This window comes from Ranitomeya imitator, chromosome 5, assembly GCF_032444005.1.
Source record: "Ranitomeya imitator isolate aRanImi1 chromosome 5, aRanImi1.pri, whole genome shotgun sequence".
NCBI classification, from domain to species: Eukaryota; Metazoa; Chordata; class Amphibia; order Anura; family Dendrobatidae; genus Ranitomeya; species Ranitomeya imitator.
Genome location: NC_091286.1, coordinates 426,564,533 through 426,578,414, shown reverse-complemented (window position 1 = coordinate 426,578,414; position 13,882 = coordinate 426,564,533). Strand labels below are relative to the sequence as shown.

Below are 13,882 nucleotides of genomic sequence, written 5' to 3'. Positions count from 1 at the left end.
TTCCATGTTCGGGAAGGACTTCTAGCTTTGGCTTCAAAATACTGACTAAAATACATCAGCGTGAACATGACCCAACAGTGATTCCTCATAACTACAGCAACTTAATGCTAACTGGGATTTTAGCTCCAAATAAAAAAAATATCTTGTAGTAGGCACTTGTAGTTTTCCACCTTCTTGTCCAATGTGCCACTTTTTATCTATATTTTTTTCAGTTTTCATAAATTTTAATCCGTTCAAAGAACATCAAATGCCAATGATATTTTAATTGTGCTCCAATACATACATCTTAAAATCCTACATCATTTCTACATACACAATATACATAAAACAGTGATATGATAACCTACTCCTACATCCTATAGTACACTGCAGACAGAGCCAGAACATCCATGGATCACCTATATTTGCATATCACGGTGAAGTAAACTAACACAGGTTAAAAGATGGTAGTGAAGTTGTACCGTTCATTTAGGTAATTTTCGTCTCTGACATCTTGTTCTACTGGAGAATACTTTAGATTGTGTTCCATGTAGTTGGGGCTGTTTTGCACTCTTTTTTGCCATTGATGTCTGGAGAAGATGTCACTCCTCCCCGTATTTCGGGGGCCAGGCATGTTGCTTTGTAGGCTTCTGTCCCTAAGCAATTTAATGTCATGTATTAAGAGTTTTAAAGCCAAGTTGATGAAATCTAGCCTATCCTAGGAAGCGTGGATATTTTATTATATGCAGGATATGAATAATTATATCCTGAGATGGGCAATCTTCTTACATGCTAACTAAGACAAAAGGCAACAATCTCACATTTGCATTCATGTGTGCACTTATGGATATAGTGGCATAACTGCAACAAATACATACAATGCTAGGTAGAAAAGCGGAAAAATACTGCAAAAGTAGTCACCTTATAAGCAATAATAAAACATGCAACAAATATTTATCACAGCAAACAAAGCACACACGTAGATCAGTTTAAGAGGTTGTCCAGTCTAACGCTACAAGTCTGCAACCACTATATGACTGCAGACTTGTGAATCTTCACATGACGCACATTGCTGCCTGTGAGGATTCTCCAATGCCAGTAGTGGAAGCAGGTGGTCATGTGAGTGCCAGTATACAATTTACATACATCCGGACACATTCCGACAAGACCGTTTCCAAGTTCACTCAATACACTTGCATTGAGAGTCGGCAAAATTCGAGACTGCATGTATGCAAATCACATATTGCGCTCATGCACACCATGCCAGCGCAGACAATCCTCAAGTTTGAAGTCATATAGAGCGACTACTGAGCTGTACCTTAAGAATGAACAACCCTATTAATTGCTATGTATCTAAAGATACTTACTGTTTCTGCAGTAAATGCTGCTGTTGCTGCCTATAGCTGTCAAGGGTATGTTGTGGAATGTACTGCATAAGCTCTAGAGACTCTTTAATCTTTAATAAAGTCTCGTATATTTCCCGACCTTTCACCTACAATTAAAAAAAATGCATAATGAAGACTAAAATATCCAAATTATTAACCCCTTACCGGCATCGGACGTACTATACCGTCCGATGCCGGCTCCCCTGCTTTGATGCAGGGCTCCGCGGTGAGCCCGCATCAAAGCCGGGACATGTCAGCTGTTTTGAACAGCTGACATGTGCCCGTAATAGGCGCGGGCAGAATCGCGATCTGCCCGCACCTATTAACTAGTTAAATGCCGCTGTCAAACGCAGACAGCGGCATTTAACTACCGCTTCCGGCCGGGCGGCTGGAAATGACGTCACCGCCGACCCCCGTCACATGATCGGGGGTCGGCGATGCTTGTATATTGTAACCATAGAGGTCCTTGAGACCTCTATGGTTACTGATTGCCCGTCGCTGTGAGCGCCACCCTGTGGTCGGCGCTCACAGCACACGTGCAATTCTGCTACATAGCAGCGATCAGCAGATCGCTGCTATGTAGCAGAGCCGATCGGGTTGTGCCTGCTTCTAGCCTCTCATGGAGGCTATTGAAGCATGGCAAAAGTTAAAAAAAAAAGTTTAAAAAAATGTGAAAAAAATAAAAACAACATAAAAGTTTAAATCACCCCCCTTTCGCCCCAATCAAAATAAATCAATAAAAAAAAATCAAATCGACGCATATTTGGTATCGCCGCGCTCAGAATCGCCCGATCTATCAAATAAAAAAAAGTATTAACCTGATCGCTAAACAGCGTAGCGGGAAAAAACACTCGAAACGCCAGAATTACGTTTTTTTGGTCGCCGCGACATTGCATTAAAATGCAATAACGGGCGATCAAAAGAACGTATCTGCACCGAAATGCTATCATTAAAAACGTCATCTCGGCACTCAAAAATTAAGCCCTCAACCGACCCCAGATGATGAAAAATGGAGACGCTACGAGTATCGGAATATGGCGCAATTTTTTTTTATTTTTTTTTTAGCAAAGTTTGGATTTTTTTTTCACCACTTAGATAAAAAATAACCTAGTCATGTTTGGTGTCTATGAACTCGTAATGACCTGGAGAATCATAATGGCAGGTCAGTTTTAGCATTTAGTGAACCTAGCAAAAAAGCCAAACAAAAAACCAATGTGGGATTGCACTTTTTTTGCAATTTCACCGCACTTGGAATTTTTTTCCCATTTTCTAGTACACGACATGCTAAAACCAATGATGTCGTTCAAAAGTACAACTCGTCCCGCAAAAAATAAGCCCTCACATGGCCAAATTGACGGAAAAATAAAAAAGTTATGGCTCTGGGAAGGAGGGGAGCGAAAAACGAACACGGAAAAAAGAAAAATCCCCCGGTCATGAAGGGGTTAATCTTGCATGCTGAGCAAGTTATAAGTTTAAATTCTACTTTTAAAAGGATGGTCTTATCTGAATGGGTTTGTCTCTGAATGTAGCAGCTGTGGATCCGGGTACAACTAATTTGGTTAAGGAGAGCCGAATTTGACCATATATTTTCCCTGCAGTGTTTGCAGTAGGAGAAAAATTGTTTTACATAACAGCTATTCATTCTGTCTGAAGAAGGAGGTGTAAGCAATCCTTTAGTCATGTTAAATTTAAAAACATCATAGTATAATTTGGAAAAAAGAAGAGGTCACAGAGATAGGCATGAGCCTTGCATTGCTCTGTGCCTTCTTGCTGGAGGTATTCATTAAGGAGTTTCAAGGAATTTCGTTGAGGCCCCAATACACAGACCAACTAATATTGGCCAAACCAACTGATATTGGCTTGGTCTACTGGAGGTCTAATATATAGGATGCCTCCTTTTTTTCATCGACAGATGATATCAGGGGAGAAAGATCTGGCACCTCAAATTCAACTGATATTGGCTTGGTCTACTGAAGGTCTAATGTGTATGGTGCCTCCTTTTTCTTCATCGACAGATGATATCAGGGGAGAAAAAGATCTGGCACCTCAAATTTACAATGACTGATCTTTTTTTCTATCCGAATAGGCAACTTGAACAATCAGCAGATAAATCATTGTGCCAACAGTGTTAATGAGGTTTTAATATACGAATGTAAAGGTTACTTTGGCATCTAAGTTGACATCAGATAATGGGTGGTGCAATGTTATCTTAATTCTCTGAAGTGAGATAAAGATCTGTGACAAGTTATCAAGGTAGTACATTGGAATCATAATAAACTTTGCATCATCTGTATATATTGAATCATACAAATAATGGTAGGCTTGAATAGTGTGTGTGACTTACCGGTATGTATAGCACCTCATCATCTGGTAACCGCCGTTTTTTCACAGATGTCATCTGAATACCATGCGTTGTCTGTCGAAAAGCTGTTAAATGACAACAGTGATAAAGATAAACCTTGAAGGCAATTTACAGGTCAAGTAGTGTCTTCTGAATCTACATGACACTAATTGCCAGACTACACTATGGACAATGCAGACCTTCAATGACCAAATATTTCATAGTAAAAACAAAATCAGGCTACATGCCCTCTAACAATTGAAACAATAAAAGTTGCTAGCTTTCTTGGAAAACCAGTGTGCCCTGTAGAAATACAACAGTACTGTGGCAAGTAACCTGATAGTTAGACCAGTGTCATATAGCAGTTTTACAGCTGCATTTTAGGTGCCCTTAGTATGGCTGCAATACACAGATCGCCCAGGCTTCTATTTAACTGGATCACCATAGGGAGTGATGTTCAGTTTTGCAGAACTTCATAACATCCAGATATCGTGGCCATAATATAGATATGAATAAGACTATAGTGCGTGAACTTACATTGTGTCATACCTTCTCCATTTTTTGAGCTGTCTGAGACCTGCTGTTTGCGGATACTGTCCTCATCTGCCTTTCTGTCTCTGCCTGGACAAGCACAAATTCGAGCCTCAAAACACCTGCGTCCAAGTACTTGACCACTGAGAAAAGTCAGAGAACAACATTTAACCTTTTAACAAAGACCCTTAGTGTGGTGAAGCGATTTGTCATCATGACGTATCTTCACAACACTCGTGTCGTGAAAACTATTCGTGAAGCTGGTGAGAGATGTCCAGATACTCACTCTCTAGTTTCCAGGGTTACAATAATCAAAATGGGCCGACGATTCATTCCTCCAACACAACTGCTGTTGCACATAAAATTATACAATATCGTTGTGAATTCGGTGCCAACCTAAATGAAGAGTGAATAGAAGCCAGTTATATTTTTTACATGGTACTGACCGTACCTTGAGGGCACTGCCATTAACAATGATCAATACATATGAATAAACTATGCCTATTAACATTACTTCTTACCTGTGGAGGCTCATAGGGCACCAGAACACTCTGTCTTCCGGTTATTGGATCTTCCACATATTGTGCATGGCTGTTTCCCTCCACTCTTATCAGGTGGCTGGCAGGTGCTATTTGACCTGCAAAATAAAAAATTCACAGAAGTGTCATTCTACAGCTCTACTATGGATCCAATATTAAATATTACCTTTAAGGAGTTGTCCAAGATTACAAAAGTATGGTGCATTTTTAGGAAACACATAAGGGGCAATTCATCAAAGCTTTTTTGCCAGATTTCTTACAAAAAACAGCTTTGTGCAACCTTCTGTAGAGCAAAAGGACTGCAACTTTTTAAAGAAATACAACTTGTAGCATTTTCACTCCATTTTCGCTCTAAGTCCGACAAAGTTGGCAGAGATTGAGTATGATTGGGGTGGAGGGGTCGGTGATGGGACATGGTCATCCCCGCTTGTCAAATTCATGACGAGCAGGAGCGTCTGCTATACCACAAATCTTACTCCACAAAGGCTGAGTACGCCACTGCACATCACGCCTGATTCATTAATAAGTGTGCCCCTCTTAATAAATCTGGAGGGTCTGTTCCAACACACCATCTTGATGAGAGAATCAACGATTTTGATGAATCGCCCCTTTAGATTTGTCTGGTATTTGATCTTAGCCCAATTGAGTTGAGAAATGCGGAGCTTTAAAACACACAACCTGTGTGCAACCTGTAAAGCGCTGCGGAATATGTTAGCGCTATATAAAAATAAAGATTATTATTATTAACCTATGGACAGGTGTAACTTTTTTGAAGAAATGAGTCATGGGATTAAGGGACTGTCCGGGATTAAAGTAAGAAAAATGGCATTTTTAAGTTATCGTACCCTCATTGAACTCTCTGCTGAGCTCATGGTTTGGGCAACGTTTTACAACTTCTGTGACATGTTCGGCCTTCTTGTAGACTGGCATTGCCCTTATAACAGCCCCTTGTGGTGGTGGAGTCATCACTTTAATCTGAATTGGACACGTCTTGGCAATTTGGCAGTAGAGCTTCTTAAGATCTGTAGAATACTAGAAGACAACACATTTAAGAATTACTAGTAAATTCAGCAGAATACATACTAGAGGGTATAAACATGTGAGCCATCTATACCAGTCATTGCTGCCACAGTGCCTACTGTAGGTGTGGCAACAACGCTTAATCCTAAACCTGTCCCGTTCTCAAACATCTTATTGAATTGTTAAGACATTTAACAATAATTCACCATATCCCTGAGATCATAAAATTAACAACAATAAGATTAACACCATTTTCAACTTCATAAGCCTGCAAAGCAAACAGATGAGCAATGAGAAATAGCATTGTCACGGAACCAGGTGTTGGTAGGGTGCAGCACTAACCGGATTAAACCTGTGGATTAGCAAAAGAATATTTACTATTTCATTTTGATAACTTAGTATAAAAGACTGGATAATAAAGTACATTCAAACGCATGTCAAAGAAAAAGCTGCAGTTTTGTTAAAACTAATATATACATTTTATGGGGGGGGGAACTATTGTGATAAACCAAAGTGAAGCCAGGAGGGAACCAAAAATGTCCACAGATGATGATCCAGAGGAAACTGCAGGGAAATTTAGAGTGACATATTACAGTAAAGTCATACCTCTCCACAACCTGGCCTCCTAAAAAAAATATTTTATCACGTGTGACAACTTTAGCTTGTGACTTGTTGCAGCAATCATGTAATGATGAGTTAGCACTATGGACACACATTAGTGGTAGCCTAAGCTTGCATGGCACACGGTAGCACCAGTGGATGGGAGTGTTGTGGCTTTTTTTTCTTCATTTTAAACTGAGGAAAAATGTTTGTTTTTGTCAACCAGCATATTTTGTTATAGGGTAATATGCACCAAAGTTCACCACAATTGGGATTTTCTACACATTTTGACTTCTCATTTAGCCCTAATTGGGAAAATGTGCAAATGCTCAGTGATGGAATTGACTGAACTAAACAACTTTACATTTTTAAATAAAAAAAAAAAAAAGTCCAGTGTGACATGAGAAATTTACAGCAGAAGATTTTTCACTCATTAGTACAACCATTTTAAAATCTCATGTAATCTGCTGATAGACAATTGTGCAATTTTTTTCTGTGCCCTCAGGCAGGGGATTAAAGCATAACAGCTTCCAGTAGCCTGCGGATATACCAAATGCTGCCAGAGGATAAATAGATTTGTGAATACATGTTGTGCAAGATGTTCGTTCTACTTCCCTCTTACAAACTTGAGAAAAGAAGTACATTAGGCAGCTGGCTCAAAAACAAACAATAAAAAAAAAAAATCATGATTGTATGAAAGCATGACTCTAGATCATCTAAGCCTAGTACTTCTGAATGTTCTTTTAACCAGATTTTTTAAAAATTCAGAAACCCTATTTTATAAAGTTAAAGGGAACCACAGGCAACAAATCACAGACAGGTTCCATCTTTACAAATATCCATGTTTCACTCTAAAAGGCTGAATCATTTTAGAGAAAACCTTAAATGGGGTGATTGAGATGACTACTCACAGGACGGGAGGTTTTTTTTTCTACTTCTAACTGGCTATGCTTGACGGAAAGGTCTCTCTTAAGGCTCCTTCTCACTTGCGAGAAATACTCCAGAGCGGAGCGTGCAGCTCCATGTATTGCTGTGTGGCTGCACGCTCCTCTCTGGAGTGTCGGCGCCAGAGCAGGGTTTTAACCTACAAGACTCGAACGTATTTCTCGCAAGTGAGAAGGAGCCCTTATAGGGAGGAACCGGTCAGTCAAACAGTAGGACAAGGAGAAGCCAACTGGACCCACCCCTGTGACTCATCATCGAAGTCACCCAAGGTTTGTTCGCTCTGTGAGACCTTGAGGTTTGCAAAGATGTAATCTACCTCTGATTTGTAATGGAGTCTACTTCTGATTCATGCAGACTGTGGTTTGGACAACATGAATCACCTGACAAGCTTCCACTAATAACAGAGAATCCAATGATCATCACTTATTTACCGCAGGTTATAAAATGTGTTCCCTGCTCTTAAGCACTAGTCTTGTTTTGCATTACACAAACAACCGTCTCATTTACATGGGTAATGCCTTGTAATGTTTAAAATGGCAGGATTTTTCTTATTTTCGAGATGGGACTAAGCACTTATCAGTAGGTAGTCGATAAGTACCTGCCTGTGCTGCCTTGCAATAATCTCTCCAAGCGCAGAACGGCCACAAACCACTCCTTCTGGCAATTCTCCTGTCTCCTCTAACATCACTTAGAGCAGTTCCTTCTCTTCCACACTGCTCTGTCCGTCATTAAGGTTCACTGCCAAGGACAGGCTGACTGACAGCCAACACAACCTAAAAAAAAAAATACTAAATGTATCTCTAAGATGTGTTAAGGATGCTGTATTTACTTTGAAATCCACATCAGAAAGACTATATAAATCTTTAAGAAAGTTTCCCTCAATCTTCGTCCTCCTATACCAAGTGATACCTCATCTGTGTCTTTACTCTCTGCTGAGATCTCCACTGCTCAGCACAAGCTGCAGCTGTCAGGCTGGATGGGCAGAGACTGAATACACTTGGGACTCATGAGCCATTTTATTCTTCAAACAGTACAGGGGATAATGGGTCAAGAAAGCAATGAAGGGAAAAGAAGGTAACCAAACAAAGGAAAAGAGGAAAGGGGTTTATGGAGCAAGAGGAGAGAAGGAAAGACATTTTATTCTGTTATGCTCATCCTACTCTCAGAATTATACAATTATTTTGATGTGCAAGTTCACCAGCCTCATTAGATCTAATATAATATATGCAGTTTAGATTGTGAAATCTGGTGACAGATCAGCTATAAGGCTTATAGCACATGTCAAAGTCGGTCCTCTTACGCCACTGTAGAAATGTCGGAGAAGCAACTCGTCTGTTAAGTACCTGTCCATGACAAGCACTTCTCTCACTCAGCTCCTGGAGATTACAGGGTTATCTGTGTCGCTATACAATGACTACATGGGCGACAAGAGTTTTGGATATCAGAATTGAGTAACACATGGACTTTACATTATGAACTTATATAACAAACATATTTGTGCTCTTCTCCAAATGGCAGGTATACAGAAGTAATGATTGCCTGACTTTCCATACAGTTGCAGTATCTTAATCGCCTTGAAGGTTTATTTGGATCTCAAATATACCTGCTGACCTAAACTAATCCAGTTTAAAAGCCTCTAAATACCCATCCCACGGCCCATCCAATTATTCTGTATGCGCTGGTAAATAAGAACAAACAGTAAAAAATCTAGCCTGGGGAAATATGTCTTGCAAGTGATATCCAGTATTCGTATTGCTGCAATCTCGGATCAGATTACCTGGCATGCCATTTCTATTCAGCCGCTTGTTTTCAGGTTCACCCGCAATGTCATGTTTAAATAAGCAGGCTTCAGGTAGGCAAACCAGGAGAACAACGGCAGATTCGGGGACATTAATAATAACACGTTTTAAGAGAACATTCCAATGAATATGACCCTACTAGCACCACCTGCCTTCTGAGTCACATAGTCATGGCATCCGAGCCAGATTCTATAAAGACAATGGCATGCATGCAAGTTACTGACACTAGACACCTGTCGAATTTCTGGAAATAAAGAAAAAAAAAAGGTTTCGCATCTTTTTTAGCGCATTTTATCTGCAGTAGAGGAAAAAATACATTTTTAAGAAAGAAACCAGTCACTGGATTCATGTTGTGATTGTAGCCAGGTATGTCTTCCGGTGAAAGACATTGGTGTCAAAGACAATTTTGAAAACTGTCCAGGGATCATAAAGAGGCCTGAGTAGTCTTGGCGTAGCCCCCCTGCTGGCTTCTGCCCATCCCATTGCATCACGCAAGGAAGAGGTTCAAAATCATGCTGACCGTGGTTCGGGCAACACGAATCTAGTGACAGGTTTTCTTTAATAATGTGCACTGGCCAGATTTTCATTCACATGGATGCACCAAGGTCTATGTAAATGCTATATGAAGTTTTAACTGCATTATTACTATATAGTCTGTACTTACAGAATATAGATGGTTACCGCACAAGTTGGCCAATTTGTGTGTGCCCATTTTCTATGATAAGGCGTACCCTGTTACAGATGGGAACCCACACTTATCAAACTTACCTCTCCACGTCTCAGGATAGATAGGATTTTTAAATACTGGGCCTCAAAAAACAAAAAATATCTTTTCAACCAATCAGATCACCTGTTTCATTTAGTAATAAGATCTAGAAGATGAATGCTGCATTTTTATTGCTGGTAATGATATTGACATCATCTTTTCTTAGAATTGTTTCTTCATGCTTTAAGAAAAAACAAAAAAAGGACTGTATTATTGTGGCTCAAAACAAAGCATATGGCTTACACAAACTGAATGTTTCTAGCCATATCATTTCTACACTACTTTTTAAACCCTGAATTTACAGGAGGTCTTAGGGAATTTTACCTTAAAGGGAATCTCGGCATGATTTCAGCTCCCAAATTATTTATATGCTCATGTAGCTCTTGCAAAGACAAATCCAGTAATACCTTTACATGGCTGGTCGGTTGCTCAGTTACTGAGAAATCAGTGCTTGAACACATATGCAAATGAAGCGAAACTGCTTTCGACACATGTGAACATTTCCCAAGCCTCTGGCATTCCAGCTCTATTCATTACCCAGGGAAGCCTCCTGACATACAGCTCCTTTACTTGAAGTCACATAACAAAGAAAGCTGTCGATCAAGCAAGAGAATATATTGAAGAAAACAGCCGCACTCAGGTTTGGATTTTTTGAATGCATAACAGAAGCAAAAAGTTTATTCAAGTCACCACAATGTTAAGGCAATTAGGAGAGGGACTCCGTGGCAGGTATAAAGTAGGTAAGTAGGCAATGTTTCGACCACGTGGTGGGTCTTTGTCAAACCTCACTTGAAAGAGGATAGGAATAGTAAAACGGAGATGCAGTGTAGAGAAATCTGGAGAAATTCCCATTACGGACTATAGTTAATGCATGTGGAGATCTGAAATAGCACGGAAGGGGTATGTCCCTGGAAATACTGCAGGAGCTGGAGCTGTGCCTGGTGGTGAAGACATCACCAGGCACCGCTCCAGCTCCTGCAGTATTCCCAGGGACATACCCCTTCAGTGGCATTCCGGATCTCCACATGCATTAACTATATGGAAACAGGAACACATGGGCTACTTGCACAGTGAACAACTTGTTCACTGTGCAAGTAGCCCATGTGTTCCTGTTTCCATAATTGTTCTCTTGTGTCTACAAGACTAGGGAGTTACCCACCACTCCTTGTGGGCTATCTGAACAAAAGCTGTTCCACTCAGCGTGTCCACATGGACATTTCCTCTCTGAACCCTGTTCACACAGGTAATATACAGATGATCAGGTTTTTAAATACATCAGATAAGGATTGCATACGTCAGTTAGGACTGCACTATATGGGTATACCTTGACGTTTGGTGGAGCAGCTTAGTATACATTACCTACTCGAAACATTACCTACTTACCCACTTTATACCTACCACGGAGTCCCTCTCCTAATTGCCTTAACATTGTGGTGACTTGAATAAACTTTTTGATACGGTTATGCATTCAAAAAATCCAAACCGGAGTGCGGCTGTTTTCTTTAATATATGACTTTGTTTGGATCATTTCCACGTCCAGCCAGCACCTATCTAACTATACAATGAGTGCACGCCTTCTCTATAATTGATCAAGCAAGAGAAAGCAGCACTGGGCACAACATAGAGCTGTAGAGAGCAGAGACTTGGGAAGAGCTTTGGGAAGCATTTCAGCATCATTTCCATGTCAATCCAGTAAATAAATATATATATATATATATATATATATATATATTCTAACGCATCGGGTATTCTAGAATATGCATGTCCCCGTAGTATGTGGACAATGATGATTCCAGAATTCGCGGCAGACTGTGTCCGTTGCTGATTGATCGAGGCAACCTTTATGACATCATCGTCGCCATGGCAACCATTATGACATCATCGTCGCTGTGCCCGTTGCTGATTGGTCGAGGCCTGGCGGCCTCGACCAATCAGGGACGCGGGATGTCTACGTCCTTTATGACATCATCGTTGCTATGCCCGTCGCTGATTGGTTGAGGCCGCCAGGCCTCGACCAATCAGAGACGCGGGATTTCTACGTCGATACTGTGTCCATCGCTGATTGGTCGAGGCCTGGCGGCATCGACCAATCAGGGATGCGGGATTTCCAGGACAGACAGACAGACAGAGACAGAAAGACAGACAGACGGAAAAACCCTTAGACAATTATATATAGACTAGATTGTGGCCCGATTCTAACGCATCGGGTAGTCTAGAATATGCATGTCCCCGTAGTATATGGACAATGATGATTCCAGAATTCGCGGCAGACTGTGTCCATCGCTGATTGATCGAGGCAACCTTTATGACATCATCGTCGCCATGGCAACAATTATGACATTATGACATCATCGTCGCTGTGCCCGTTGCTGATTGGTCGAGGCCTGGCGGCCTCGACCAATCAGAGACGTGGGATTTCCAGGACAGACAGACAGAGAGACAGACAGACGGAAAAACCCTTAGACAATTATAGATATACTAGATTGTGGCCCGATTCTAACGCATCGGGTATTCTAGAATATGCATGTCCACGTAGTATATGGACAATGATGATTCCAGAATTCGCGGCAGACTGTGCCCGTTGCTGATTGGTCGAGGCAACCTTTATGCCATCATCGTCGACATGGCAACCATTATGACATCTACGTCGATACTGTGCCCGTCGCTGATTGGTCGAGGCGAATTTGCGGCAGACTGTGCCTGTCGCTAATTGGTTGAGGCAACCTTTATGACATCATCGTCGCCATGCTGTGCCCGTCGCTGATTGGTCGAGGCCTGGTGGCCTCGACCAATCAGAAACGCAGGATTTCCAGGACAGACAGACAGACAGACAGACAGAAAGACAGACGGAAAAACCCTTAGACAATTATATATATATAGACTAGATTGTGGCCCGATTCTAACGCATCGGGTATTCTAGAATATGCATGTCCCCGTAGTATATGGACAATGATGATTCCAGAATTCGCGGCAGACTGTGCCCGTCGCTGATTGGTCGAGGCAACCTTTGTGACATCGTCGCCATGGCAACCATTATGACATCATCATCGCTGTGCCCGTCGCTGATTGGTCGAGGCAACCTTTATGACATCATCATCGCCATGGCAACCATTATGACATCATCGTCGCTGTGCCCGTCGCTGATTGGTCGAGGCAACCTTTATGACATCATCGTCGCCATGGCAACCATTATGACATCTACGTCGATACTGTGCCCGTCGCTGAATCAGAAACGTGAGATGTCGACGTCCTTTATGACATCATCGTCGCTGTGCCCGTTGCTGATTGGTCGAGGCCGCCAGGCCTCGACCAATCAGAGACGCGGGATTTCTACGTCGATGCTGTGCCCGTCTCTGATTGGTCGAGGCCTAGCGGCCTCGACCAATCAGAGAGCCGGGATTTCCAGGACAGACAGACAGACAGACGGAAAAACCCTTAGGCAATTATATATCTATCTATCTATCTATCTATCTATCTATCTATCTATCTATCTATCTATCTATCTATCTATCTATATAGTGCACCCCTATGCCAATAGTGATACAGGGTGCAAAACCTAGTCTGTAAGTCAAATTTGGTACAACACAGAAGAAAACACTGACTGCAGCGTATTGTGTGCTACTAGGCCCATGAGCTAGAGGCATTTTTGCATTTGTACAACCAACTGTACTATTTATATTGATTTGTATCTGTATTTTTTGGCTGTGTTACACCATGTATGTGATATATAGGGGTGATGGTCATTGGTCTTATACTAAGGGTACCGTCACACTATACGATTTACCAACGATCACGACCAGCGATACGACCTGGCCGTGATCGTTGGTAAGTCGTTGTGTGGTCGCTGGAGAGCTGTCACACAGACAGCTCTCCAGCGACCAACGATGCCGGTAACCAGGGTAAACATCGGGTTACTAAGCGCAGGGCCGCGCTTAGTAACCCGATGTTTACCCTGGTTACCATCCTAAAAGTAAAAA

At 41.5% G+C, this 13,882-nt stretch overlaps 1 protein-coding gene across 8 annotated transcripts in view; it reads right to left on the bottom strand.

Annotated features, from left to right (window-relative positions):
* The window catches only part of TP63 (tumor protein p63), a 72,093-nt gene that overhangs the window by 15,540 nt on the left and 42,671 nt on the right, over positions 1-13,882 (bottom strand). For 3 of the 8 annotated variants that reach the window (XM_069727104.1, XM_069727099.1, XM_069727106.1), the window contains exons 3-9: positions 5,621-5,807; positions 4,758-4,873; positions 4,523-4,632; positions 4,243-4,379; positions 3,709-3,791; positions 1,347-1,471; positions 462-635 (exon numbers count right to left, since the gene is read on the bottom strand). In XM_069727104.1, the coding sequence (XP_069583205.1) occupies positions 462-635; positions 1,347-1,471; positions 3,709-3,791; positions 4,243-4,379; positions 4,523-4,632; positions 4,758-4,873; positions 5,621-5,807 (932 nt within the window). Of the gene's footprint in view, positions 1-461; positions 636-1,342; positions 1,472-3,708; positions 3,792-4,242; positions 4,380-4,522; positions 4,633-4,757; positions 4,874-5,620; positions 5,808-13,882 lie in introns of those variants that run through there. The other 5 variants (XM_069727105.1, XM_069727100.1, XM_069727102.1 and 2 more) reach the window with 4 other exon arrangements.